Raw genomic sequence first — 26825 nt, forward strand, 5'->3', positions numbered from 1 at the left:
CTTCCAGCTGACAGATGCCTGATTTTTTTCCCCCATAATGGGATAATTTATAGCAGGTTATAGAAGGCATTCAGCTGGAGGGAATCCCAGATTTTGGAGATGATTTCAAAATGTTTTTCTGAACTACTGTCTTTCCCACGAAATCACAGCAGTCAGCAACACCTCATGCTTCGTTTTTGGGGTGATTTTTATGTGTCTTGAAGTCATTGTACAGGTTTTGTATGTTCTTTGATTTAAATAATGCCATTCATTCCTCCTATCTCTGCTGTCCTCATTCAGAATGCAACTCCCAGTGCTAGCTCCCTGCTGGAGAACAGGATGTGGGGGAGATGTAGGGAAGGAGGCAAGGCTGCAGACAGGAAAGGAATGGAGATGCTGGAAAAGGAGTCAGGGCTGGGACCAGACTGGAAGGGTGGGAAGTCAACAGGTGGATAGGAGTGATGTAGTGGGGAGTGGTGATGGGAGGGGACCAGACCAGGCAGTCAGTGTTTCAGGAAGCCAGAAGAATAAGGGGCCGCTTCTGGAGCTTCTCCTGTGAGTCAGAGAGTGAGTCCTGGTGAAAAAGGGTATGTTTGGCTGAGCGCCTGCAGCCCCAGCCTGTGGAGAGAGGGCACCAGAGGAAAAGCATCTGATGACAGAGAGAAGTCAGCAGGAAGGGCTGAAGCTCTGGCTGGAAGCAGATGAGGTTTGTGCAAAACATCTCAGTGCACCAATGAGTACATGAGTGCAATTTCAGCACAATGAGAACCCATCACCACCTCTGTCAAGTCTCTCCAGCTTGCCCAGCCCCAAAGCTGTTGGCTGGAGAGGATCTTACACCTAAAGAACAGGGGTGAAGATCTCTGCCCTCCCATACTCAGCACAGGGGCAGAAGAGGAGCTGTCCAGCCTCTTGTGTGCCTGTACCCCGGGACAGCCACCACAGGAGTGTGTCTGCTCTCTGATGGCCCTGGGGCCACCACCAACCACAGAGATCCTGTCCAGGGTGCAGAGTGCCATGTGGAGGGCCTGGCCCTGCAGCAGGAAGGGTCCTTCCAGTGGGCAGAAACCCCAGAGTCCCAGGCCAGGTCTGGTCTGCGAAGCCTGCTCCTTCCTCCAACAGTAAAGCAGAGGATCAGGGACACCTCCAGTGCCCAAAGGACTCAGACAGGACAGAGTGAGCAGGGGCTGGGAACCATCCCCATCCCCAGCAGTCATCCAGCCATTGCCAGGGAGCAGCCCTTGGAGTGGCCATCAAGGCTGGTGCGCCCCAGCTCCGATTGCCGCTGGAAGTGGAGGAGTTGCAGGAGACAAGGATGCTTAATTACAGAGCAGCCCTGGAAACCAGCAGCAGCAGCAGCAGCAGCAGCAGCACTGTGGCCAGGAGGGGAGGCAGCAGGGCTGTAAATAGAAATTGCGGAGGCAGCCGCGGGGAACAGTGAGGGAGGCTGGTGCGCCTGCAGGGCTGCGTGTCCCTCCCTCCCTTCCCCTCGGCTGCTGTCACCTCGCCCGGACACCCCGGCCCCCAGCGGGACCCGCAGTCCCAGGCCGTGCCTGGGAGGCAGCAGCTCCACAGGCGGGACAGCTGCTTCCGTGGGAGTGAAGGAGGGCTCGAACTCCGCCAGGCACCACCTCCCATGGAAAGGCCTGACATTGGCCAAAGGGCCCCTTCAGTCGGCAAAGGGACCGAGGGAAGATGGACACGGGGCCAAATTGCCCCCTCTACTCCCAAGAAGAGAATGTGGGATGCCAGCAGTGTGAGCCCCCATCCCGATGGGATCTGCCCAGGGTGCCCCTCTCATCCCGCCCTGGCTTTTCCAGTGTGGCACCTTCCACGGACTCAAGAGGTCTGCTTTCAATATTTTGCAAAGTTTTATTTAAAAATGTTGAAACTAACATCCCACAAGATTTGAATATTTCACCACGAGGAGAAGAGAAATCCTACAAAAATATATATCACAGCGCACAAGGGCAGGGGAGGGGAAGAGCGAGACTGAGCAGAGGAGCAGGAGGAGGCTGGAGGAGGGGATGGGAGCTGGGGCAGAACGAGACCGAGTGGCAAAGGGACAACAAGAGAGAAGCAGGGAAAGTGAAACAGTAGGAAGGGAGAGAGAACCAGGAGGGAGACCATGGTACAGGACAAGAATGGGAAGAGGGAAAACAGTGGGAGAGGGAAAACAACAGGAAAAGAGGAGTAGAGAGCCAGCAGTTGGTGAAGGAAGGGGACCTCTCTCTATGGTCCTGCCAGGGTAGGGCCAGGACTACAGTGGGACATTAGCAGGGATGCAGCTGGGGAGCTGGAGTTTGACCCAGGACTTTTGTGCTGCAGGTCTCAGCTCTAAGGCTGTGCCACAGATGTGGTTTGTCAGAGTGAAAAACAAAAGTTTAATTCAGAACAGTCTCAAGGTGGTCCTGTTTGAGAACTTGCAAGGAATGAACAAACCACTCCTTTCCAAGCATTTTTCTTCGTCAGGAAGTGGAGCGGGAAATGAAGGGACCAGATTTGCAAGGGCACTTGGGTGCCATTGAGGAAGAGGTAGATAGCCCTCTCTGAATTTTGGGATGCTTGGCTGGATGTTAGCCCCTGGAAAGTGCACTGGAGGAGAGGTGTGGATACACACACCAGAGGTCTGCTCCCCTGCCTACCAATTGCAACCAGCCAGATGGGAAAGCCCCAGCAGGATTTGGCCTTGTGGTCATACCACTCTCTTGGGTAAAGAGAGGGAGACTCCAGCTCCTGCTTCAAATCAGGAACTTCCCTCCCTTCCACTGTGCCCACAGAGAGACCACCCTTGTGGTAAAAAAGCCAGGGCTCTGCAGGAGCTCAGCAGAGACACAGTCATTTCATCTCACTTGGCCCACCTGGATGTTCCCTTTCAACAGCATAGAAATGTTGAGCAGAATTAGCCCAAGACTATGAACACTTCCAGTTGGTTTCCCTGCATGCTTTTCTCTCTAATGGAAAGAAAAAACTTTCTGTTTCTAATGGAAAGAAAAAACAATCCTTCTTCTCCATTCATGTAGAAGACAGGGAAACCTGATGGGCTGTGACTAAGAAGGTGCTGTCCTCTGCCCTGACTTGGTACTATCAACCCATCCATGTGCACATCCTACAGAATATTACCCTGGGCCAGGGTAAAGACCTCAGGCATGCTCTGGCTCCAGTCTCTGTAGGGGAAGATGGTTTATAAGGCTCTAGTCATGGGGAAAACAGATCCAGTGAGATTATTTATTAACTGGAAGAAGCTTGTGTGTCCACATGTGTTCTGAGTGTTTTTTTCCGGGGACAAAGCATAGCAATGAATGCTTGGACAGAACAATGAAGTTGTTTCCCTGTATCTAACCTGTTTTGGGTGAGAAATTGAATGACTATCATAAAAATGTATTTGGCTAGGCAAATTGTTCTTAGAAAAGATGTTCATTATACCCAAGCCTCTGTTGTCGTAAGAGTTTTCTCTACACAGCTTCACCAGCTTTCCCCTTACCACAGTATCCATGAAAGGTTTCTCTCCCTGGAGTTACTTTTACCAAAACCAGAGACATGTAAAAGGGGGAGGAAAAAAAATCCAAACCACCAAAATCTGATTTGTTTGCAGAATTTACAAAAACTTTCCCAGGAGAGCTCAGGGCTTCCCCACCTCAAGTGTTGGAAAATGTTTTCACTATGCCTCCTGTGGTCCCCTGCCACTTTCTTACAAACCTTCTCTCCATGCAGCATGTGGAAAGTCCAAGGACAGCCATTGAAGTGGAAGAGTCTAAACTCTGGCCTTGTTTCAACAAATGCTGTTGATCAAAGAACAATCTAATTATTCTGGTCTGGAAAATTACTTCAACCAGATGAAGGTATTGCAAATTGCCAGCAATCAGCAGTGCAGCCTCCTGCAGATGTCCTTCCCCAGCAGGGACGTGCCAGGGAGAGGGGGAACAGCAATGAATGGGGCAGTGAGCAGGAACTGCCACTGGTCCTTCCATGTCCATCTGCAGCTTAAATGTCCACCCAAGCCTTGCATGGATCCTGAATAAGAACAGGCTCAGTAACAGATCGATCTAGGGTAAAGCACTAATATCCCCTGCTGTAAGCACAGAATCAGCCTGTGCTTAGACTAGAGATCTCCAGAGTCCTTTTCCACCTACATCTTTCAGCCACTCTGTGCTTTTAATAAGCCAGTAATTTTATTTGACCTGTCATTTTCTCCAAATCTCTACTGTTTTTGGGAAGCTTATTGTAATTTACACTCTGATTTAAATGCCCTTCACAGTGAGTCAGATGGGACCCGAGAACACCTAATGGTTCAGCTGGGTAAACGGGCAGAACCAGGCCTCTTATGAAATTGCCTGTGCTTTGTCCTATAAAGAACAGGCTTTTTATGCAGAGATAAAGGATGAAAGGCTGCTTCCCTCTCTCCAAGATCACTTTTGTCAGAGACCTTGTATAGTGCATTAGGGCTTTCAAATTGTGGGTGATTTTCCTGCCTCTGGCCACATCAGTCCAGCAGCTAAAGGTGTTTGTACACTGTAGGGGCAGCCTTATCTAAATGTGCATCTTTTCACCTCAGTGGTTGTCAGTGTGGGGTTTTGATTGATTTGAAGTTGTCCATAAAAGCTAAGAGGAACTATTGTCATTAAGCTGAAATTTGCCATCTCGCACATCCTCAAAGTGACACCCATGGGTCCATGCCTGGAAGAGGTGGAGATGCATGGATCTTGCTCACACAGGTAAGTGACAGTGTGGCTGCCAGCCCCACAGAACGCCACAGCCCTGAAGGACATCTGCAGGCAACAATTTGGACAGATGACTTGTGCCATTGCTTTCAGTTTCTAACCAGCTGGGGGACTGAATGAAGCTTCATCTGGGAGCCCAGATACCCCTCTCTCATGCTCTTGGTGAGCTCTGCCTCGTGGGTTTCCAGTCACCTTGCACTCCAGGAGAGACCTAGCAGCAGTACATGGCAACCCTTCCAGTGCTCCCAAGATCAGCTCGAAACTGCTCTCGGTCATCCCAGGTGCAGAGTCCCGTCTGCTGCCTTGTTGCCTGTGCCAGGAGTATCTGAAAGCAAATCTCTTCCTGAGCCCAGCAAAATTCAAGTTCCTCATGCCCAGAAATGTCTGCATTCCACGCTTTAGCTGTGTGCAGGACACTTGCTAAGAAACACAGTGAGCAGAGGGCTTCACCTCGGATTTTCCGGAAAGCATCATCACAGACTGGTGTTATTCAGAAAAACCTTGCTGAAGGAGACTGAAGGGGTGCAGAGGGACAGCAAGGAGGCTTTCAAAGATCAAAACATTTGGAAAGCTAAAGGAATGATTTCCAACTTTAACTGGCAAGAGAAGTGGCATGGGGGTGGGAACTGAGGGGAAAAACTGCGGACGGAGAGAGGAAGAGAGATACAAGCTGAAGAGAAAATAACCCAAAGGAGTGTTAGGCAGAAAGAAACTGGAAAGATGTGATTATCTTCCATCTAGGGGGAAGATAATATTTTCCTCAAGGAAATGGGTCGTTGAGAGGGCCCAGGTGCTCTGTGAGCCTCTTCTGCCCAAGCTTTACCCACCCTTGGGACTCTCAGGAGGGCCAAGGTCTCAGGAACAGACGAAGTTGCCACCATCCGAGTCACCTGGCGGGCAATCCTGCAGCCACTGAACTCCAGACATTCACTGCAAAGCACACGACACGGGAAGGGACACACGGAGGGTGAGGGCCCACGGGGACAGGGGTACGCCTTTCCACCTTGCCTACCCCCGACGTCAGGCATGCACTGGTGAGAGAGTCATGGAGATCCAAGTGTGTCTGTGCACGTATGCTAGAAGAGGGGCTGGGGAGGTCAGGATTTCACACCACCACCAGCTGTCTTCCCTCCCACCATTCTGCTCTCTTGTCACCCTGTCCTGCGTGGGCAGGGCGGGTCCCCAACCTTCCCCCAGCAGGAGGCTAAGGAGGCCCAGCTCGTCCATTTTTCCAGGCACATCCCGGTGGGGTTAGTTAATAAAGGTGGTGGTGGTGGGCCGTGGCACAAGGAGGTTGCTTTTTTTCCTGGGGCAGCAGAGGCGGGGAGAGTCCGCGCTCGCCAGCGGTGACAGAGGGTGGGGGAGCCAGCTCAGCCTCTCCCGGGAGCGTCACAGGTTCACCAGTGGGATTCTGGAGAAAGAGGGAATTGGGAATTAATGAGTGCTTAAACTGCCCCAAGCCCCCCTGTCACTAGCCAACATCACCTTTGCCCTGCCTCAGTGTGCCCGTCCCCCTGTCCCCTGCCAGCCCCTCCTGCCCCAGCTCACTGGGCACTCACCGGTTGAGCTGGAATGCTGCATTCTTCCCGTGGCCACCCAGTTTCTCTGCACCCTCCTGGCCCCTCCTGGACTCCTCTGCCTCAGGCTTGGGGGTCAGGGGGTCGCCGTAGGGCCCCAGGATGCTGACGGTGGTGGGGGAGAGGTCTGTGAGGGGCTGCTGGCTCTCCTGCTGCCTCCCGCTGCTCTGCTGCCCCGAGTGACGCCGGCGCTTCTGATTTCGGTCCCAGCTTTGGAGAGAACAAGGGGTGAGGTAAAGAAAAAAGCCCCAGCCCTTGATGAGAGGTTTGTGGGAGGGACCCCTCTACATTCAGCATTAGAGCCCAGCGTGGCCGAGTGCCAAACCTTGCAAGGGATTGCAGCACCAGATGTGCACCCCTGAGACAAATGGGTCCCAAGCCCACAGTCTTCCTGTGGACACTGGCCCAGTGAGAGCCTCCATTGGCCCAAACCCCACTCACCAGAACTTGAATATGATTCCAGTGGCAACCAGGACAATGATTATGGAGATGGTGATGGTGACGTACAGCTGGGGGTCCACACCTGCGAGACAGAGGAGTGAGGCTTGTGATGGCTGCTCCTTGGGTCCCCAGGGAGCAGCAGGGCAAGGGAGGTCCCCGATGAGTTTTGCAGAAGGAGCTGCTCCTGCAGGGGACTGGGAGTGAAAGCAGCAGAGTGCAGATTTACCTTCCCCGCGGGGCCCGAACAGAAAGGGCCGCAGCGTGGCCGGGGTCTCGCGCAGGTTGAGCCCCGCGTTGTGCAGGAGCGAGTGGGAGTTGGGCTGCGCCGTCGCCATCCCGTGCGGCGAGACGAAGGTGTATCCCAGCGGCGGGAAGCCCGGGTTGGCTGAGTTTGTGTCCCCTCCGTCCTCATCCGACACCGTGGGGCCCCACACGATGGCCCAGGGGTACTGGGAGGAGGGCATGCCGTCCTCGAAGCCCGAGGGCGTGGCGGGCCGGGCGCCCGCGGCCTGGCGCCTCAGCCGCACCACATGCCGCAGCTCCGCTCCCCGCGCGGGCACGGCCCGCTGGCGCGGCACGGCCGAGCGGGAATCCGAGCCGGAATCCGAGCGGGAATCCCGCTCCGGCTGTGAGGTCCTTTCCCAGATGCAAATGGACCGTGGGGCCGAGGGGCTGCGGCGGGTGCAAAGAGGCCGAGGGGCTGCGGGGCCCCGAGAGCGGAGAGACCATGTGCCGGGAGGAGGGACGGCCAAGACGACGAGGAGGAGATGCCACAGCTGCAGGGAGTGGATGCGGGAGAGGAGTGGAGGCATCCTGCTGCGGGGCGGGGGGAAGAAGAAGAGAGCCTGATCTAAACGTTCCTCCTTTGAAAGGCCAAGCAGCCGGGAGCAGCCCACCACCCACACTCCTGTTTTCTTCCCGCCTCACCTGCCAGTGTGGGAAGCTGTGAACCTACCAGGCATTGGGCTCCATCTCAGATGCAACAGTGTCTTTGCTCAGTCAGGATCTTGTCTCATCTTCTTCACTGGGAACCAAAAGGGAGGGCTGTCAGTGTCCCCCCACGCAGTGGTGACGGCTCTGTCCTTGCAGGCAGTGTGTGCCACCCCAGGTGAGCTCCCGGCTGGCAGGATAAGGAGAGTCCATGCACACACGCGTGCACCCTCTCCTGCTCCCGTGCCCCCCATGCACGGAGGTGCATGGTCCCCATCCCCATGCCAGGTCCCCCCAGATACACATGCCTTAGCAGATGCTCCCAAAAGCAGGGAGCGATCTCCGGAGCACACGTGCCCAGGCACATGCGCAGCTTCCCCGGGGACTCTCCTGTCTTAGGGCCGAGAGGGGGATTCAGCATCTTTGTTTGCTTATCGCTGGAACAAGTTGGAATCTTAATTCCTGTGTTTATTTATAGTGTGGAGTGTGTAATCCATTTATTAAAAAAGAGCCTCTTCATTGTGTGCCAGAGCGAGGGAGCGAGAGGGGAAGCATGAGAGTGGTAAACCAAGACGACTGAGAAAGAGTGAATCAGCGAGAAAAAGTCCAGCCTCACTAAAGAATTTAAGAGAAAAAAATATGCCTATCAAATATTTAGTATTTACTTTCCTCTTAGCTAACATGAAATTACCTTCCCACACTCCGTGTCTTAATGTCCTCTGCGCTGTCCCATCCCTCCCTTTCTCCCCTATTCCTGCCTTTTGTCTCCCGTCTCCCACGGCTGAGCAACACAAGCACGGAGCGAGGTCAGGTCCTTTCTGCCCTGGACGCTCGGCACCCTCCGGCATCAGCCCGGTGTCGGCACTGCTGCCCTTGCTGCTGCCCCCCTTCCCTCGGCCGGGCACAGCGCCGTGCCGGCCCTTCCCGGTGAGCTCTTGTGTGCCTGACCCCGCATCCTTCTGCAACCGCACGCACAGGACGAAAAAACAAAATCCTGCGAGATGTTCAGCCTGCTCCTTCATCGTGAAAAGGAGAGCACGAATGCCGACAGCCCACGGTCATGCCCTCCTGTGGCTGCCGGGATGGAGAAACAGGCATGCTGGGCTGAGGGAGTCAGTGCAGAGGCCAACGCTGCCCCTCCAGCCCTGAGCCAGCTGTGCTGCACCTCCCGGCTTCCAAGGGGTTACTGCCATCCGCCCGGCTCACCCCATGCCCTGACCAAAAACTGCAGCCCCTCCTGTGTGGGAGACTTCCTCTTCCTAAGGGAAGAACCCAGGGCTTGCTGTGATGTGCACCTGAGAGGAGGGGCCCAGGAGGAAGGGCACCCAAGACTAAGTAGCTGTCTAGCTCCTGCTGCATTAACCGGGGATATTTTTAGTTTCCTTCTGTTAAATATTTAAACAAAGTTCACAGAAAAAAAAAAAAGAATTGTTGGCTAATGTGCCCTGCCCCTCCCTCCGGGGCAAGATCAGTCTCTGGAGGGATCCTGAGATGAAGATGAGGAGAAAAGAGCAGCTATTCTCAGCATTTCTTTTTTCTTTGCTCCTGAACCTCTAAGCCTTGGAGGGGACTCAGTATTAAGATGCAGCTCTGCAGAGAGGCAGCAGAATGGAGCAAGTTTCTTCTGAACCCAGATACTGGCGAGATCTTGGCCATCTGGATTATGATCACGATGCCGTGGAAGATCATGTCTGGCAACAGAAATCCATGACAGAATTTATTTTGGACTTTGAAAGGGAAGGAATTCCAAGCATGGAGGACCTCCTTGTGTGAATCCCCAGGCTGGAGGGCACACAAGTTGCAGGAGAGGTTTGAAGATGGCTTGGAGTGCCTGGGGCCATGCCTGGCACTCACCACGGGACAGCAGTTCCCTGGGATGAAGAGCCTGCTCTGCTTGTGGCACAGCTCAAGTCTTCAGGGGGCAGGGGGCTGTTTTGCATCGGGAAGGAGGAGATGTGGGGCTGGACAGTGCCATCCCAGCAGGGCCGACCTTCTCCAGGTGCAGGCAGACCTCAGTGCCAGTCCCACAGGGAAGTGTGGCACAGTAGTGGTGCACGTGTAAGCTCTAGCACTCCTCCCAACAGATGGCTCTGCCCTCAGAAATGTGCCTGGGGGTAGGAATGCTGGGGTCGCTGTGCTCTCCTTGTTGGGAGATCTCATAATGGAGACATCTTGTTCTTCTAAGCTGAGATTGTGAGCTCCAGCAATGACACCCAGTCTATGGAATTCCAGGGTTGAAAACTTGGGAATAAGATACCCTACAGAGCCAGATCCTGGATGGCTTTCACACATGGTTGTCTCAGTTTCAGGCCTACGGAGCAGATAACGTATGGAGTGAGCTGAGGAGGGGTGAGCCCCAGCGCTGACCGCCTCATGTGCAAGGAGGGGACAGCCCATACATGGGGGTGCAAGCCTCAGACCGGAGACACTGCTGTGCATGGGTTCTGCTGCCTAGAGTGATGAGCTGGTGATTCCCGATGTCCCCGCCCCAAAGGAGGCTCCAGATGAGGAGTGCAGGGATGATGCCAACTTGGTTGGTCTCTGTCCACACATTCTGGTTTGTTAATGAGATCGTGGCCAAAGACTGTGTCCTGCACTGGCACACGCTGGACTGATTGTGGAGGAGCTGGGAGCCGGACAGAGGTGTCTCCCATGGCATGGAGGGTGTGGCAGCGAAGGAATGTTTCAGGTGAAAATACCAGGCAGTGCAGGCTGGATTCCAGCATGCTTGGAGCATTTATGTTTGAAATGGAGCATGGATGTCCCTGTGGATTATTGACTAAAAGGCAGACAAAGCATGTCTGGGGCACTCCGTGGTCAGCCACCAGCAGCAGGATTGTGTCCTGGGCACTAACCCTGCTGTGTTGGAGGGCCAGAGTAACACATGCCCTTCCTTCAGCTCTGCATGCAGCTCCCTGTGTGGATCCTGAATAAACTGGTAGGCCTTCAGAGCAGAGGAGGGGATGCCAATGCTCTCACTACCTGGGAGTATAAATCCCACCTTATACCATTCTAGGTAAGCCTTTGTGTGCCAGAGCAGAGAGATTGAATTTCTGCACCAGTACCTCACGGCAAGGCCCTTGCTTTCATATGTGTTTTCCAGGTCTAATGTCAATAAAACTGGACAGGGCTACTCCCAGAGTCTGAACAGGAAACCTGTACACTTTCACTCTAGGTACAGAGCCCTCATCTCAGCGTTCCGGTCCTGTGATGCACAGATGACAGAGTGTGAATGACAAAGCTATTTCCCCGGGGCACTTCATTGAGCTCAGTTTGTGAATCCTGGTGCTTGAAAGCAGTGAGTAAGAATTACACTGTTCTTTGCTGCTGCATATGGACCCCACCATCACTCCAGACTGGGGCTAATCTGCTAGGAGCTGCTCTCATGCATTTGCAGGATGGAAGCATGAATCCTGCTGCTGTTCCCCACACCCATCTGTGCTTCCTCCCTCTTTGTAAGTCTCCTGCAGCATGGACCAGCCGCTGCTGGGACATGAGAGAGCAGATCTCAGGAGCCATGTCCCAAAGCATACACACAGCAGTTCACTAAGGGGGACTGGGAATTTGCATCCTACCTAATGGCTAGGAGCAGAGCCTGCTGCACTCCTGGTCAGAGCAAGGAGCTCTGAATAAACCCTGAATGTGACACCCTGGGCTCTGGAGCTCAGATCCTGCTGTGCCCCAGGAAAGACCTAGGATTCGCTTACTCTTTCTCCGTGTTCAGGATTCTCATATACCTCAATGCCATAGATAAATCCTATCCAAATACAAAAGGCATCACAGGAATAAAAGAACCAAGGTGCCAGCCGTGTGCTGTAGCTCCCTCACATCAAGTGCAATCTGTAACCTTCTGTTACAAAATGCTGAAGTTTGACAAATTCAAATGAGGAACAATACTATTAATAAAGAGGGTCACACACCAGCACAATTCACCTAGGCAGGTGGTGTGTTCCCTACTGCCTGCAGCCTTTGCCTGGCTCTATTCCTAAAAGAGATGCTACAGTTCAATCAGAAGTTATGGGCTTGGCGCAGGAAATTAAATTGGTGAAATTCTCTGGCCTGTGCTCTGCTGTAGGTCAGTCTCGATGATCAAAATGGTCCCTCTGGCCTTAAAATCTGAGAATCTCACAGCTTTCTCGATGCCTGGCCGAGATCAGCTCTGACTGGAGAGCAGTTGGATGAAGCCAAGCGCACACAAGCCGCGTTAGTGAGGAGCGGGTAGAGGCTCTTTCCATCCGGGGATGGCAAAAGAGTTGCACCCGATTCTGTCTGGCTCAGCTGGCAGATGATGATCTATCTGTATTTTTGTAACATCTAGAGCTTGACTGCTGTGATACTGTGCCTCTAGGAATGAAGCTGTCTGCTCTCAGAGAGCTCCAGCTAGTTCAGAATGCAGCAGTCTGTTTGCTCGGCGACTCGAGCTGCCGGGAATGCATCACCGTGCCCCTCCGCACCCCACATCGCCTCGCCTTCGAGCACAGAGTCCGGTTCAAGGTCTCCAAACCAGCATTCAAAGCCCAGCATGGGACAGGCCCCAGCGACCTAAGCAATCAATCACCTCTCCTTATGCAGCGATGACCTCACATGACGGATATATTCCACTGGAACAATGAAATTGCCAACCAGTTTGGGGAGAGGGGGAAGGGATGGAAGAAGGGTAAAGAGGCTCATGACCCTGAAAAATGGAACATTCACAAGAGCTGGGCCAAGATTATGAAACTTACTGCTGGCTGAGTAACGCTCACCATTAGCAACCCCGCAGCACCGAGAGCTTCATGCAAATCCTTGCTTCGCCCAGCTCCCCCACTGCAACGATTCCACTCGAAATAGTGATGAAAAAATCAAAACAAACCTGAGGAGGACCCAGCCCTCCTTACAGAGAAGGAATGCTTGCTTGGCTGTCATTTTTTAATCTCTCAGCCAGCACTAAGGGCTGTGGTGACAGCTACTGATAGGAGTCTGTGATCTGGGACCACGGAACCTAGCAGCTCTCTCCAAGCGCCGAGCAGAGCGAGTTCAGGCACTGGCAGCGAGACCCCCCCACACTGCGTGATGCCCTGGGCACACCACACCTGTATTTTCCTCAGGGGCCATGAACACCCCGGAGTTCATGGTCCAAGAGGCAGAGATGCAGTCATTGCTGGTCTGGCAGCAGGAAGCAGGAGCCCTGGTGTTGGTGGAAAGGGGTTATGGATATGCCCTGCTGGATTTGGCTGGGTGGGGACAGGGAAAGGGAGGAATCCCAGAGCAGATGACCCAGGGGGACAATTCTGCTGCACTCGAAGGAGTTTTGGCAGCTGGTACCGTGAATCCCAATGCTGGGGTAGAGATGCCAAGCCCATCCAGGGAAAGAGTTGCTGCTATGTGTGGGGCTGGGGGCAGCACCTCCCAGAGCTGGCTGAATTTGGGGGCTGACAGCTGGAATGCAGTGCCTCCCGTCAGGCTGATGTCTGAGGCTGAGAGGGCTGGTGGCAGCACCCAGGAGGATCCAGCAGGATCCCAGAGGGGCTGGCACTGCTCGCCCTGAGTCAGTGCAGGTCCTGCAGCGCACAGTGACTTGCTGATAGGAATTCCCGTGCCAGGCTGCCTGGGTGAGCTCTTACGGGCTGGGAATGGCGATCCTAGGCTGGGGCAGAACGCAGGGCTGGAAGGGTGATGCTGCATTTGGGTGTTTTCATAGCGAGGGAATGGGCGTGTGAAGCCCATCAATGGTCCTCTGAGCTCAAGTCTCCCTGCATTTGGGAATTGTGAGTGTGGCCCCATTCCAAGCAGCACTCTAGGATGCCGGTCCCCTGCCATCTAGTGCCTGCCTGCAATACATGTCATGAGTCTGACAATCTTCTGCCTCCCAGTTTCCTACTGTTCCCGGGCATCCAAGTGCTCCAAGTGCTGAGTCTCCACATCTGAATTGCTCTCTCTTGCATGGTGCACCCTTGGCCAGGCAGGAGGTGGGATTGATCCCTCTGTTTCCTTTCTCCAGCTGCGCCAATTTGGCTGAAGTCGCCTTCCTCAGCGCAGGCTCCAGTGCTCCAGCACAACAGGTCTGTGATGGAGCCCGGAGCTGGAGGGTAAGAGGCAGCGATCCCTCGGCTGTGCCCCCTCCCTCCCGGCACCTCAGGCATCCCCTGCCCCCAACTAAAAGAGGAGGAAAAGGAGGGGGGGAGGAAGGAGACAGCCGGCTGGAAGGAGACAGAGCACCTAGATCGGGAAAGGGGAAAGAAAAAGGGGGAGAAAGGACACAGGGAAGGAGACGGGGAGAGATGACTTGGAGACGGGCATGCAGCCCCCCTTCCCCCGGCCCTGCAGCCCCGTCCCCACTCTGTCCCCCGAGCCCGGGCCGAGAGGATGAACTTACCTTGCGGGGAGACGAGCGGGGCGCAGCCGGGGCGGCGGAGCACAGGGCTGGGGGAGCACAGCTGCTGCTGCCCGTGCTTCTCATGGCCAGGACGAAGGAAGGAGAGGAGGAGGAGGAGGAGGAAGAGCAGGAGGAGGAAGGTTTGCTGAGGCTGAGCCTTGGCTGAGGGAGAGGGAGCGAGAGATGCCTTGAAATAAACAGCTGCCGAGGACTGGTCCAGCCCCTCTTTCTCTCTCTCTCCGTCTCTGTGTCTCTCGCTCGCTGCCTCCCGTTAACCCCATGGCTGCTGGCACGGGCGCGCCCGGCACCGTGGCCCCGCTGCGGCCCGCGGGGGGCGCCGGGGCGGCGGGGCAGGGCACGGCCGGGCGGGGGCAGCGCGTCCCGCCGGCCCGGAGCCCCCTGCCCCGGCGGCCACGGCTCCTGCCGCTCCCTGCCCGCCCGCCGCGCTCCCGCAGCCCCGCTCCCGGCCCGCCGGACCTGCCCCCCGCCGCCTCCCGCCGCTGCCCGCCCGGCCCGGCCCGGCCCGGCCCGGCTCGGCTCCGCTCGGCTCCGCTCCCCCGGCTCGTCGGTTATTTCGGGATCTTCACAGGAAGCGATTAGGTTGCCATGGAGAGAGGTGTCTCCAAGGGACCCGTCGCTCCAGCTCGCTCCGGCGAACGCCACCCCCGGACCGGTCCGTCCTTGGGGGCGGAGGCCCCCCGGGATCCCCCTCCCCCGGGCCGCCCCCCGGGGCTCGTCCCCGCCGCCCCTCGCCTTGCCGCCCCGCAGCAGTGCCCTCGGGGACATGCCGCCCCTCGGTCCCGCCCCCCGTCCCCCGTCCCCGCATCTGTCATCCCCGGGCTGCGGAGCCCCGGGCCCCCGTGGCCGCCGCGGTACCGGGCGGGGGGCGGCGGACGGACGGACGGACGGACGGGCGGCCCCGGCGAGGCGCACCCCCGGCGGGGCTCGGTCGAGCCTCACGGGCAGAGCCCCTGGGACACATGGGTGAGGTAGGAGCGATGGGGAAGCGGGGGGGAGGAGGGGGATCCTTCCAAGGTGTGTTTTACCCGCTGAGGGATCGCCCGGCTCTTTTGAGCGCGTCCCCAAGCGAGTTTCTGCCAGGGATCGATGGGATGCGTCTGGAAATGGTAGGGATGTGACAGCAAAATTAAAGAAAGAAGCTGATGTGCCTTTGAGGGGCCGAGCGTTTCACAGGGAACATCTCCCTCCACCATCAAGAACCAAACAGAAAGCACAGACCAAATCAGAAGGGAGCAGCTGAGCAACCAACGGGCGAGAGAAGAAAGTCAATGACAGAGAGACAGTTTCCACTCCAGGGCCTGAAATATGAGGAAACAAGACAGTAATTTCCTCAGATCCTCAAAAACAATCAAACTTTTCATCATAAAGCGATGAGGAAAGACTGTGACTGACCCTGGGAGAAAAAAAATACGAGAAAGAAGTAATAGAGACAGCACTGAGCTGTGAAGCAACCTGCCACTGCATGAGGGATGGAAGCAGGTGACAAATGGACACAAAGTACCAAGCCTGAGCACGGCAGGATGGCCAGAACAGGTTGTGCCAAGTTTGGACACATATCTGAAGGGTTTGAGTCAGTTCTTCACTAGATTTCCTGCGAGCTCCTTGCCAATGAACCAGGCTGCTCCAAGCTTTCCATGCCAGGATATTTGAGTCTTGTGTGTGAATTTGTGAGCATGTTTAGCAGAGTCAACAGGTGTTTCACATGTTTGGGAGTGATGTTGGTGTGTTTGGAGGACCAGCACGGGGATTGTTGTCACCAGGAGGTCGTGGTGTGGGAGGAGGGCAGCGGTGTCACAGCCGAGGTTTGTGTCAGATGCCACAGCCCGGTGTGTCACCAGGCTGCACACACCAAACCCCGCCTTTTGTCCCTTTCATGTACATGGGGCTTCCTGTCAGAGATTACCCAGGCTCCCGTCACACTCCAGCCTTCTCATTCCAGCTCTCCCAGGACTTGTACAAATCATCTGCACAAACCTTGCTCAGTGATCCCTCATTGTGTCATCCCGACAAACCCCCCGTGCAGACATGGTGGAGCAGCACAAGTCAGCGCTCAGCTTGTCTCGCTCTCTGTGCTTCTCCCCCTGCTTCCTCACCTGGAAGGAGCAGAAGGTAGAAAGCTCTGGAAGGGGCTACATCAGGCACACAGGCTCTCTCTGACCTTTTCAAATCCTGACGAATGTGTTTAGTATAATTGGGAAGCACAAAACAGAAGAGAAATTTCAACCAGGGAAAGGTCAGCTAAAGGGTGAAAATCCAAATGACGCAAACACTGAAAATCCCCCTGAAGAGTAAAACTACAGAAGGCAGCAAAAGGAGTCAGAAATATGAGAGAGGACAAAGAGCAGGATTTTTTTAGGGACCAAGGAAACCTTGGTAGATGTGGTGGGGGGAATCAGGAAAGCTATCGAGATGATGGGAACAGAGAGCTCAAGGGCTGATGTCACTTGTACCTCACTCTTACGTGATTTAAATGGAATGGCTCATTTGGTTTCCTTTTCAAAGGAAAGCTAATGTAAAATTACATGGAAATTTGAGGGGAGAGATGGAATTAGGTGTTACTGGCTGTTATTTCTGTCTGGCAGTGATCACGTACAGATCATTTACACCCAGGAATCCTGAGCCCAGGCAGGCCACTGCTGCTGGCTTTACTGTTGTTTCTTAAGGGAAGAGAGACCCACCTTGTTGCCTTGTTGCCTTGCTGCCTGCAGAATCCTGTCTGTCTGTCTGTCTGTTAGTTGCCATGGATTTGACAAAATGACCAGATTCTAGAAGGTAAATAAGCTCCAACAAATTGTATGAAAACCAGCAGCCTGACAGAGGAAGGAGATGCTTCCAATGCCTGTGCTGGAACAGAGCCTGTAGCCATGCTGCTGGGCAAAGCCCCACAGGTCAGAGCAGCCCATCCAGCAGGCCAAAAGAATTAAGCAGAAAATGTTGGGAAAGCTGTGTCATTTTAGAGATGTAACAAAGAGCTCTGAGCTATGTAAAAAAGCTGTGTAATGTTAGAGAGTGGTGGGGGAGCCCAGTGATGTAGACTGTAGAAGAAATTGCCCCTCACAGATGTGGCAAGCCATGGGAGGGGTGCCTCAAGAGACCCCTGCTGAACGTGTGGTAGTGGAAGGTACAGAACATACAGGAAAAAAAAAAAAAGTCCACAGGGAACCCAGTTTCCTCTGCCCTACTGCTCACCAAACAAGGGGTTAATAAGCTTTGGAATATCAGAGACATCCCAGAAGACTGGAAGAGAACTGTGCCCTGTGAATATTTGTAAAGAGCAAACAGAAGACCTGAAAAATTCTCGGCAAAGCAACAAAGAGGTGATATGAGATTCTCCAGTTAATGCCAATCAGCCTGGTTTGGAGGAAACTAATCTTGCTGCATAAACTTGTTTTGTTCGTGTCAGTCTTTGATGTGACTACAGGTTTGTTTGGGAAAGGTGATGGCTCAGATCTATCCAGGCTTCTGGAAGTGTTAATTTCCCAAAGCATGCTGATAAGAAAAAAAAGCGTTATGCAACATTAACAGAGCAGGAGGTTAAGTGAGCTGGTTAACTCCATTTAACGCCCTGTAAACACAAAGGAGGTCATCCCTGGAAGCCCACCATTGAGTGGCAGTGTTTCTCATGTGGATGCCCAGGAATGAGTCCCGGGTCAGGTATGACTCACCATTTTATTCAGTGCTTGGTGAGCAGATATAGTTCATTCTGACACAATTTACTGAGGGCACAAATATTGTTAGAGTGTTAAAAATAATGAGGATAGGACCAGGACAGAGTGACCTGCCCCTTTCAGTAAGGTGGCCATTCTCATAAAACTTCTTATAAGGACTGTTGAGAGCAAATTGTACAGCCACAAACAGGAAAAAAAATTGCCCACGTCTACAGGGAATAACTTCCAGTCCTGAAAAGAGGTGCTCTGAAAAATATGTGGGGATTGTAACAGGCAGAAAACTGAACACAGAATCAGTGGTCCAGGCTGCAGCAATGAGTCTGAAGTGATTCCTGTCTGTGTAAGGACAGAAGTGAGGATGGCAGCAAGGAGACGATTAAACCTCTCTCTGTGTATGAGTAAGACAGTTTTCATGCTGGAAAACTGTTCAGTGCTTTATGCTCCATATTTTAAAAATAACTTTGAATCAAAGGTGATCTGAAGGCTGGAGATCTCAGTAATTTAAAGAGGTCAACCTGTTTAATATATCAAAAAGCAGAACGAGACATGACTTGCTTGCAGTATCACTCCTTTCCTGGAGAAAAGTCTACCAAATATTCTGGCAGGGAATAACAAGAGCCAGTCACTGGAGAGTGATTAATCACAGAAACAAACTACCTAGTGAAGTGCAGGATCCTCTCTCTTCTGGAGTCTTTGAATCACAACCGGAGGCCTGTCTGGAAGACAGTTCCTGGTCTGCAGAATCCTGAGGGCTGTGAGAGCAGATCAGAGGAAGAATTATCATGCAGCTACCCTCAAGCAGCTGATACTGGGCTGATTTTAAGTGTAAGCCCTGTGTGCATTAGCCCAGTACAAACTAAAGGGTTAAAAGGCTTCTGTATCATGTTGGTATCCAAGAGAGTCATGCCAGCCTCCCTTGTCCTTACAGTGTTTTTGTCTCAGAGTCCGTGTTACACACAGTTGTGAAAAATCGTCTCATGAGATGTGACTCTGCTATGTTTGGAGAGGGACTGGTGAAAAAAAATGTCTTCAGCGTTTTGACAAGTTAGTTGGATTCTGTGGTGGCGAAGAAAGGAAGAACCCAGAATGAGCTCTACAGCTTTAAAGTGGGACAGGGAGCAGAGAGGAAAGAAAGTGGATCTGTAGCACAAAGAGAATGGAGGTTTCTTTCTGTAGAGATCAGAGCGAGATCAGAAGAGAGGGATGATGCTAGGGGGTGGTTACAGCTAGGATCAGAAATCCCAAGCATTCCGAAATAACAACACAGAACGTCTCCATGTCACAAGATTTATCTTAAAATTATGAAATGTCGTACAGACTTGCTTTCATCTGCACTCTTCGCCTCCTACTTTCGGCTCTTTTGGTTACATGAAAATCACATTTCACAGTTTCCCTGTGACCATAAAGATAGGTGTTTGCTTTGTGAGGAAAGCAAAAGCACAGAAGTTACTGCCTCTAGGAGGCTGGGATTTAATTTCAACACCCAGCACTCCAATCTAGGGATGAGGCCAAAGTTTTGCTAAGTTGTGGAGATGTTACCCATGACTTTTGCACTCGTGAAGACGATGACCTCCTCATTGGGAGAGTGCAGGATCTGAGTCACTGAAAGGACCTTCTAGTCTTTGCCCTTGATGCAGGATAAAAAAGGAGCAGACAAAAACTTGGGGACCCAGCACACAGACCATAGGAATTGGGGCCAAAGTGGAGGAGGAGACCGAGAGAGCATCATGTAAGCTAGGATGCTCAGGCTGCCAGGCTTTATCTAACTAATAATGAAAGGCAGCAAGCGTGTCAGAGAGTGTGAGAGAAACAGATCGATACAGAGATAAAACTGAGATGGAAGGAGCCGGCAAGGGGGTGGGGAAGAGAGTAATAAAACACTACAAATCAGCAGGGTTACGTTTGAACCTGATTTGAATGCACCCTGCACTGGTGTAAGTGAAGACAGCAGGTGTGAGGCTACGGTGAATCAGGCCTAAATAGAAATAGGGAGGGGAAAGCAGAGAGGAGATGGTGCCCTTGTCAATACTGCCCTGCAACCTGCCTTCACAGCTCTCAGCCAACATTACCTGCCTGCCTCTCCCTTCATCCTGCTGCATGGAGAAGCCAAATATTGCTGGCTCTGAGAATACAGACTGATAGACTTTCCCCCTTCCCTGGGTCATCATGATCTTCCTGAAGAAATGCCTGGTGGGTAAAATATGTCTTGGTCCCATTTTACCTGAGTGGAGCATAGGAAATGCTCCTTACTGCTTTGTTCATTGAGGACCCAGGGTAGCTTCCAACAATGCCCAGAGCCACCAGGCGTGAGGCACTTTCCTGGGAGAGCTCACGGACTGTGCCCATGCTCAGTTACTAGTGGAAGATGATCAGAGAAGTTTCTTTGCTCCGCTTTGGATTTTTGAGGCAAACGAGACCGTGACATCTCAAAGCTAAAATGATCACATAATGAAAATGGTTCACATAAATGAAAATGTGCCCTACAAGAGCAGGACTGAGGGTTTGAGTGCCCTTCCCTTTCAGGGCACATGTTTGCTTCTCTGGCCCAGCACTCAGACTGTTTTGCTCCTTATGCCTGGAATTTGTTTTAAGAGATGTCCACCTAATCTTCGTGGCACGATCATTAACATTACAAGTTCAGTTTTTCACACTGACCATGGCTGTCCTCACTGTTCCCTCCTTCTCTCAGTGGCCTCAGTGAGGAGACCAAACACTAAAGGAGCCTTAGGGACTGAAGAGAGTGACCCTGAGCTGTACAAATGAGCTTGGGAGACAATGATCCAACTCCCCAAGGCAGCCAGGGGTTATGTTTCCTAGCTCTGAAATTGTGTTTGGAGCAGAACTGTGCCCCAAAGGAGCCTTCTCCGTGACTCAGCCACAGCAGCTGTGTGACAAGAACTAGAGTCAAAGCAGGAGATGAGAGTTGTTGATACTGGCAAGTAAAATCTTAACAAACGTAGACTTTACCCAGATGAAGACTTCAAGATGTTACACTTATTTCAAGATGTTGCACTTACAGAAGTCTGGCAAAGCACAAGTCAACTGTCTTTAATATGTGCTAAACTGATCCAGCTGAAGCCCAAATCTCTTGCTGGCAATCATGTGCTGGAGTGCAAACTTGCCCTGATGGCTCTATGATTTTAACATCCTAAAACCGTGCTGCCTGCATAGACTGTATCGGGCTCCCATCAATTTGTTGCCTCTTTTTATTTCATGGAAAATCTTTGTGGGTTTCTGAAGGAGCCAGCCATGAGGAAATTGGTGATGCACTGGAAACTCTTGGCCAAACAGCTTAATATTGCTTATTGAAATGCACACTGCCTGCTCTCCTCCCAGTCCCCTCACCACTCACCTCTGCCCACGGTGTGATTTATACAAGATGAGAAGAGCTCTGAAGGTGTGGGTGTTTTTTTCCCCAAATGACCCCCAGTTTCTGTTCTCTCTCACCTGGCACAGGGAAGCGTGCCCTCAGCAATGACCGCATTGCTGTAACTCATACACCCACCAAGAGGTACTTAAGGTGCACTAGAAACATTTCTATCCTTGTGGAGCGTTTAAACTATCGTTTTATGGCCATACCCTGCCTGCATCAGGGATGCATTTCTTGACAAGTGCGATGGTTAATGATTCAGCAGATAGTAAAGTCATTTTTTTGTAAAAATTAATGCAGTAGAGGAGGGGAGGCATGCAGGGATTTAAGAAATGCACGGCTTAAATACATAAGTACAGTGCTTTGCAACATAAGATTTTTTACATTTACATATCCCCAAAATAGTGAGATCTTAATGGTGTGAAAGCAAAAATGAGAGTGATGTGTGGGCACACACAAGGTATTCCATGCACCTCTTTTAATTCTGGCGTGGTGCTTATAGAATAGATCATTGAGATGTGAAAAACACCATGCCATATAGTAGTGCATCTGTTTTCTCACCAGCTATTTCAACATTAATCATAGAATCACGGAATGGTTTGGGTTGGAAGGGACCTTAAAAATCATCTTGTTCCAACACCCCTGCTGGAGGCAGGGAGCTGTGCTATTAGACCACGCTGCTCAGAGCGCCATCAATCCTGGCCTCGAACATTTCCAGGTGTAGGGATGAGGAGCAGATATTCACCAGACTGGCAAGACCCATAAATATGTGGATGTTCATCTGGCATTGATTGCCTTGCACATCTCACTGTGGCTGGGCAGTTTGGGAGGTTTCGACAGAGGATGGATGGGTCGTGAAAAAGAAGAGAGCAGTGAGCACACAGCAGCTGCTGGTGAGCAGGGCATGAGAACAGCGCAGAAAGGAGCTGAGGGCTGGCTGGTGCCAGTGACCAGCAGGGCCAAAAGGCTGAGGACCAGCGGCTGGCGGCGGAGGCTGCGCCGCAGGCAGACCACAGCCTGTGCTGGCCCGGGGACATGAACGCTGCCATGGCAGGGTGACAAGGGCGGCTGGGAGTGGCCAGGAATGGCCCGGGCTGACCGGGGATGGCTGGGAGTGGCCTGGGCTGGGCGGGAGTGGCCCGGGATGGCCGGGAATGGCCCGGGATGGCCGGGAATGGCCCGGGAATGCGGTGGACTGACGAAGCGGCCGCGGGACGGACGAGGCGCTGCACGGCCGGCAGCGCTCAGCCCCGCCAGCGGGGGGCGCCCTGGCGGCGGGACTGCGCCGCCGCGCGGCGCCCGGCCCGGCCAATGGGGAAGCGGCGGGGGCGGGACAAACCGCCGGGTCCGCCAATGGACGGCGGGTGCGCGTCACACGCGGAAGCGGCCGCCGTGCGCCGGCGGTGTGGGGCGGGTGCGCGGGGCCGGCCGGGAGCGGCCGGGCCGGGGCTGCGGGGGGCGAGCGAGCGGCCGGGCCGGGCGGGCCGGGCCGGGCCCCGCCATGGCGGCCGAGGGCAAGGTGACGGGGCAGAGCCAGGAGCAGTTCCTGCTGCTGGCCAAGGCGGCCCGCGGCGCCGCGCTCGCCAGCCTGATCCACCAGGTGCTGGAGGCCCCGGGCATCTACGTGTTCGGGGAGCTGCTGGACATGCCCGCCGTCCGCGAGGTGAGAGCCGCCCGCCCCGCGGCCCCGCCGGGCCCTGCCCGGCCCGGCCCGGCCCTGCCCGCGGCCCGGCGGCGCCGCCTGACCCTGTGTCCCCGCAGCTGGCCGACAGCGAGTTCTCCCCCGTGTTCCGCCTCCTCACCATCTTCGCCTACGGCACCTACGCGGATTACCTGGGTGAGGCCGGGCCCGAGCCCCCCGGCCCGGGGTGGGGATCCGCGGGGTGGGAAACGCGCGGGGACCCGGGGCGCAGGGGCCCCACCGTGCAGCCAGGGCTGAGCCCCCGGCCCGACACACGCCCGGTTGTGTTCTGGGCCCCAGAGTAGCGGGTGCCTGGCGGAGATTGACGCTGCCATTTGCCACCTGCCAAAGAGCATCCTGACAGGCGTTTCTGAGGGGCCGGGGAGAGACTTGGATATCCATTGGGATGTGCAGACTCGCATAAATAACCATGGGACAGCTAGAAGTGCTGAGTTGAGGGTGGCAGGAAGAAAGGCTGCCCAGAAAAGGTCTTTTGAGCTGAGAATTGATGGGGATGGCTTGGCAAGACGAAGCACCACTTGGGGGATTGGTGTGCAGACGTCTTAAGAGACGGGTGTGGTACAGGTGCTTCTGTGCAGAACTGGGAAACGAGGCATAAATTCTAATATCCCATTCTTTCCCCTGACGACAGCTGAAGCAGCAAACCTCCCTCCCTTGACAGAGGCCCAGAAGAACAAACTGAGGCACCTGTCAGTCGTCACTCTGGCTGCCAAGATCAAGGTAGTGGCCCTGTTTTTCCTGAGCTCTCCTCCCACTGGGATTGTCTGGTGCTAGTTACCATCGTGTTTCCACAGTGCATCCCCTACTCGGTGCTGCTGGAGCAGTTGCAGCTGAAGAACGTGCGGCAGCTGGAGGACCTGGTGATTGAGGCTGTGTATGCAGATGTGCTGCGAGGGAGCTTGGATCAACGGAACCAGCGCCTGGAGGTGGATTACAGCATTGGGAGGGACATCCGGAGGGAGGAGCTTAGCACCATCACCCGCACATTGCAGGAGTGGTGAGGAGGAAGCCCCCAGTACTAACACCCCAAAAAGATTGCAGGAGTGGCCGCTGGCTTCCCTGGATCCTTTGTGTGTTGCTAAGGGTGGGTGGTGTTGGGAGGTGACCTACTCGATCCCCTCTCCCATACTCCAATGGAAAGTAATTTCCCAAAAGTAATTCCCCTGTTTGTGTCTGGAGGGGTGATGGGGATGCAGCAGCCTTGGCACAGCGCTGGCTGCTGGCAGGAGGCTTCCTGAGTGTTTATCTGTAGTTCTTAACCCAGCATGGCTTTGTTACGTGTCCCTCTCCCAGATAATAATGTAATTCCCTGCGTTATTACATCAGACTCCTGCCCCTGTATCTTCCCTGCCTGGCATAGCTGTCACTTCCCAGTGATTTTGGAGTTGAAATCTGCTGTCTGTCACGTTTGTCGCTGTGCTGTGCCAATTCCCTGGCCTGTTCAGTGGTGTGTCTCCTCTCCAGGTGCCAGGGCTGTGAGGTTGTGCTCTCGGGCATCGAGGAGCAGGTCAGCAGGGCCAACCAGCACAAGGAGCAGCAGCTGGCCCTGAAGCAGCAGATCGAGAGCGAGGTGAGTGCCTGCAGCAGGGAGCAGCCAAAGGCCCTGCCTTTAAACAGCTAGAGCCACTGTGCTGTGGTTGTTACAGTCTTGCTGGAGTGAGGCATTGCCTTCTCCCCAGGCCAGACCCCCCAGGGACTTGTGCCTGAAGAGGAGTCCTAAATCAGCTTAATACTGCTCTGCAGTGCAGGGGCCTGGACAGATGTTGGCTCTTTTGCTTGATGGGAGCTTGCAGCTCTTAGCTCCAGGGCTTCCTTTAGAAAGAAATTTAAAAAAATTCAGAGGGCAACTGAAAAAATCCATAGCCAAAAAATCTCCGGCTTTGGGAAACACATTAGCTCTGTCTTTGCTGCTGTTGCAGGTGGCAAACCTGAAGAAGACCATTAAAGTGACAACAGCAGCCGCTGCAGCAGCCACGTCCCAGGACCCAGAGCAGCACCTCACGGAGCTCCGGGAGCCGGCCCCTGGCACCAACCAGCGCCAGGCGAGCAAGAAAACCTCCAAGGCCAAGGGGTGAGCAGTGTGTGGGGGAGCACCAGGGCACTTTGCTCTGTGCACCCAGGAAGGGAGAGAGATATGAACCACTTTGAACTGTTATTTTTCGTTTTTTTTCCCCCTGTGTCCGCAGGCTCCGGGGCAGCACGAAGATTTGGTCTAAATCAAACTAGCTGGATCTCCCTTCACAACTGGGAGGGTGAGAGGAAGAGATTTGGGGGATGGAGGGGTAGCAGGGGTCCCAAGTGTGATGCTTCTGAGCTCTTCTCCGAGACCCATCTTGCCAGCTAACTCTCCTGCACGTTTGTTCTCTTTTCTTTCTCCTTTACCGACCTTGCAGGCAGCGTCTCCCTCCTTTTCATCGCAGCATTTCACACTCTGAGCTTCAGGTTGTACGCCTTGCTGTTTCCCCAACCGCCCAAGCCCCCGTCGCCATGGCCACGTGTTTCTCTCTTTCTCTCTCCCTGTCTTTTGACAGGCCAATTTCAGGAGCCACAAGGTGTGACAGTCACCTTGGCACCCCCAGGGCATCACAAAAGCTTGGAAAGAGGGTGCTGGTGCACAGCAGTCGTTCTGGCTCCATGAGACCCCCTGGGATACTTTGCTCCAGGACACAGTCTTTGTTTAATCTTTGTTTTGCTAGGTGGGAGGGTAGTTTTTGAAGGGATTCTTTTAAAAAATATATAAATATATTATAAATATATATAAAACAATAAAAATATAGATCTATGGACATATCTATATAAACCTGTGCTCCTGTGGGTGGCATCTCTTTGCCTTGTACACCAGTTCTGGAGGTTCCAAAATAAGCTGTGACATTAAGAGCCTTTATCCCATTTTGGGGTGGAATATTCCCTCAAAGTTTCCCTTCTCAAAGGTAGTATCTCTGTTGGGATGAGAGTCCATAAAACAGAAGTGAATCATAAATCTTATTTAAAGTGTTCCTTGTGTGGTTGATTTTCCTCTAGACTCTTCAAAAGGTGATTTGCAGGTAGTCTCAGAGGAGGGTGCAGAGACTGAAGAAGAAGTCCTTATTTGTGTCAATACTGTGTGTCTTGTGATCCTGGACAGAATGGAAAGTGATGTGGGGACTTGCCTGACAGGTGGAGGTAACAGAGTCAATGCCCACATGTGTGAGTTCTCACAGGATGGATGCTGCACAAGCTGTTCTCGGGTGGTGGTGATGTCTGGTTGGAAAAAAAAAATCCAAATCAGTGAAAGTGACTCCTGTGAGATGCCCAGGAAAAAACCTAACTCAGATTCTTCAAAGGATGCCTCCTCGGGGCTGGCTTGGAGCCGAGTCAGACGGGTGTCAGTGTCACACTGCCTCTCCATGACATGTAGCTGATGTAAATGTAAATTGACACCGTGACTCCCACCCCCGCTTGGTTCTGCGCCTTGTGCCAAGACTAAAATTTGATTCCCTGAACCTGTGTTCCTGTGTGTGAGCAAACCACGGAAAAAAATTATCCAGTGAAGGGAAACTGGGGGCTTTGTCTCTATGGGGCCATGTTGGGTTCACTGGCTGAGGTGGGTTTTCTCCTGGGTGAGCTCCCTGTGCAGACAGGTGGGAGCTGGAGCCAAGGTGTGAGCAAGTCTTGTAAAGGGGAGGGGGGTGAGTCTGTGCCTGTTTCGGTGGTAACAAGGTGCCATCCCAGATCTCAAACCCCACAAAAGGCAGGTTCAATGCAATATCCCTGCTTTGCTAATTCCAGGCTGCTGTAACACAGCCCTGACTGTCAGTGGGATAGCCCTGTCACCCGAAGCCATGAACTCCTGAAACTCCCCAGCAGCTTTGTTTGCTCCTCTGTGTGTGGTCACAGGGCTGGGCTAGCGCCTGGCTCTGCTGGGGACAGGGATGTGCCAGCTCTCCTGGGGTGATGGCTCTCACTGGCTGGTGTCTCCCAGGAGCTCAGGCAGCCCCACACCTTCCACCATCGAGCACCTTGGCTGTAGTTGCCTGGCCCAGAAGTGCCAAGTGGGAGAGTTTTGGTACGAAGTTGGCCAG

The 26825-nt window shown here is 53.6% G+C and overlaps 2 protein-coding genes across 6 annotated transcripts; one reads left to right on the plus strand and one right to left on the minus strand.

Moving 5' to 3' along the window:
• Positions 1 to 1831: 1831 nt before the first annotated feature.
• Positions 1832 to 15176, minus strand: PIANP (PILR alpha associated neural protein). Of its 5 annotated transcripts, none has more exons than XM_063148500.1 (7): positions 15050 to 15176; positions 14004 to 14165; positions 7646 to 7742; positions 6945 to 7534; positions 6719 to 6800; positions 6260 to 6487; positions 1832 to 6111 (listed from the first exon to the last, which is right to left on the minus strand). In XM_063148500.1, exons 3-7 carry the CDS (start codon positions 7678 to 7680, stop codon positions 6090 to 6092), a joined length of 957 nt encoding a protein of 318 aa, XP_063004570.1. In that variant the 5' UTR covers positions 7681 to 7742; positions 14004 to 14165; positions 15050 to 15176; the 3' UTR covers positions 1832 to 6089. The 5 variants fall into 5 exon arrangements, with proteins under 5 accessions (XP_063004570.1, XP_063004568.1, XP_063004573.1 ...); XM_063148498.1 differs by lacking the exon at positions 15050 to 15176 and adding an exon at positions 14481 to 14530; XM_063148503.1 differs by lacking the exon at positions 15050 to 15176 and having other exon boundaries at positions 6945 to 7531; positions 7674 to 7742; positions 14004 to 14294.
• A 7360-nt stretch (positions 15177 to 22536) lies between these two features.
• On the plus strand, positions 22537 to 25758 carry COPS7A (COP9 signalosome subunit 7A). Its single transcript, XM_063148504.1, has 8 exons — positions 22537 to 22725; positions 22824 to 22899; positions 23396 to 23484; positions 23559 to 23761; positions 24229 to 24334; positions 24684 to 24835; positions 24951 to 25016; positions 25158 to 25758. Exons 1-7 carry the CDS (start codon positions 22564 to 22566, stop codon positions 24988 to 24990), a joined length of 828 nt encoding a protein of 275 aa, XP_063004574.1. The 5' UTR covers positions 22537 to 22563; the 3' UTR covers positions 24991 to 25016; positions 25158 to 25758.
• The last annotated feature ends 1067 nt before the right edge of the window (positions 25759 to 26825 follow it).

The sequence above is a fragment of the Melospiza melodia genome, chromosome 2 (assembly GCF_035770615.1).
Source record: "Melospiza melodia melodia isolate bMelMel2 chromosome 2, bMelMel2.pri, whole genome shotgun sequence".
NCBI lineage: Eukaryota > Metazoa > Chordata > Aves > Passeriformes > Passerellidae > Melospiza > Melospiza melodia.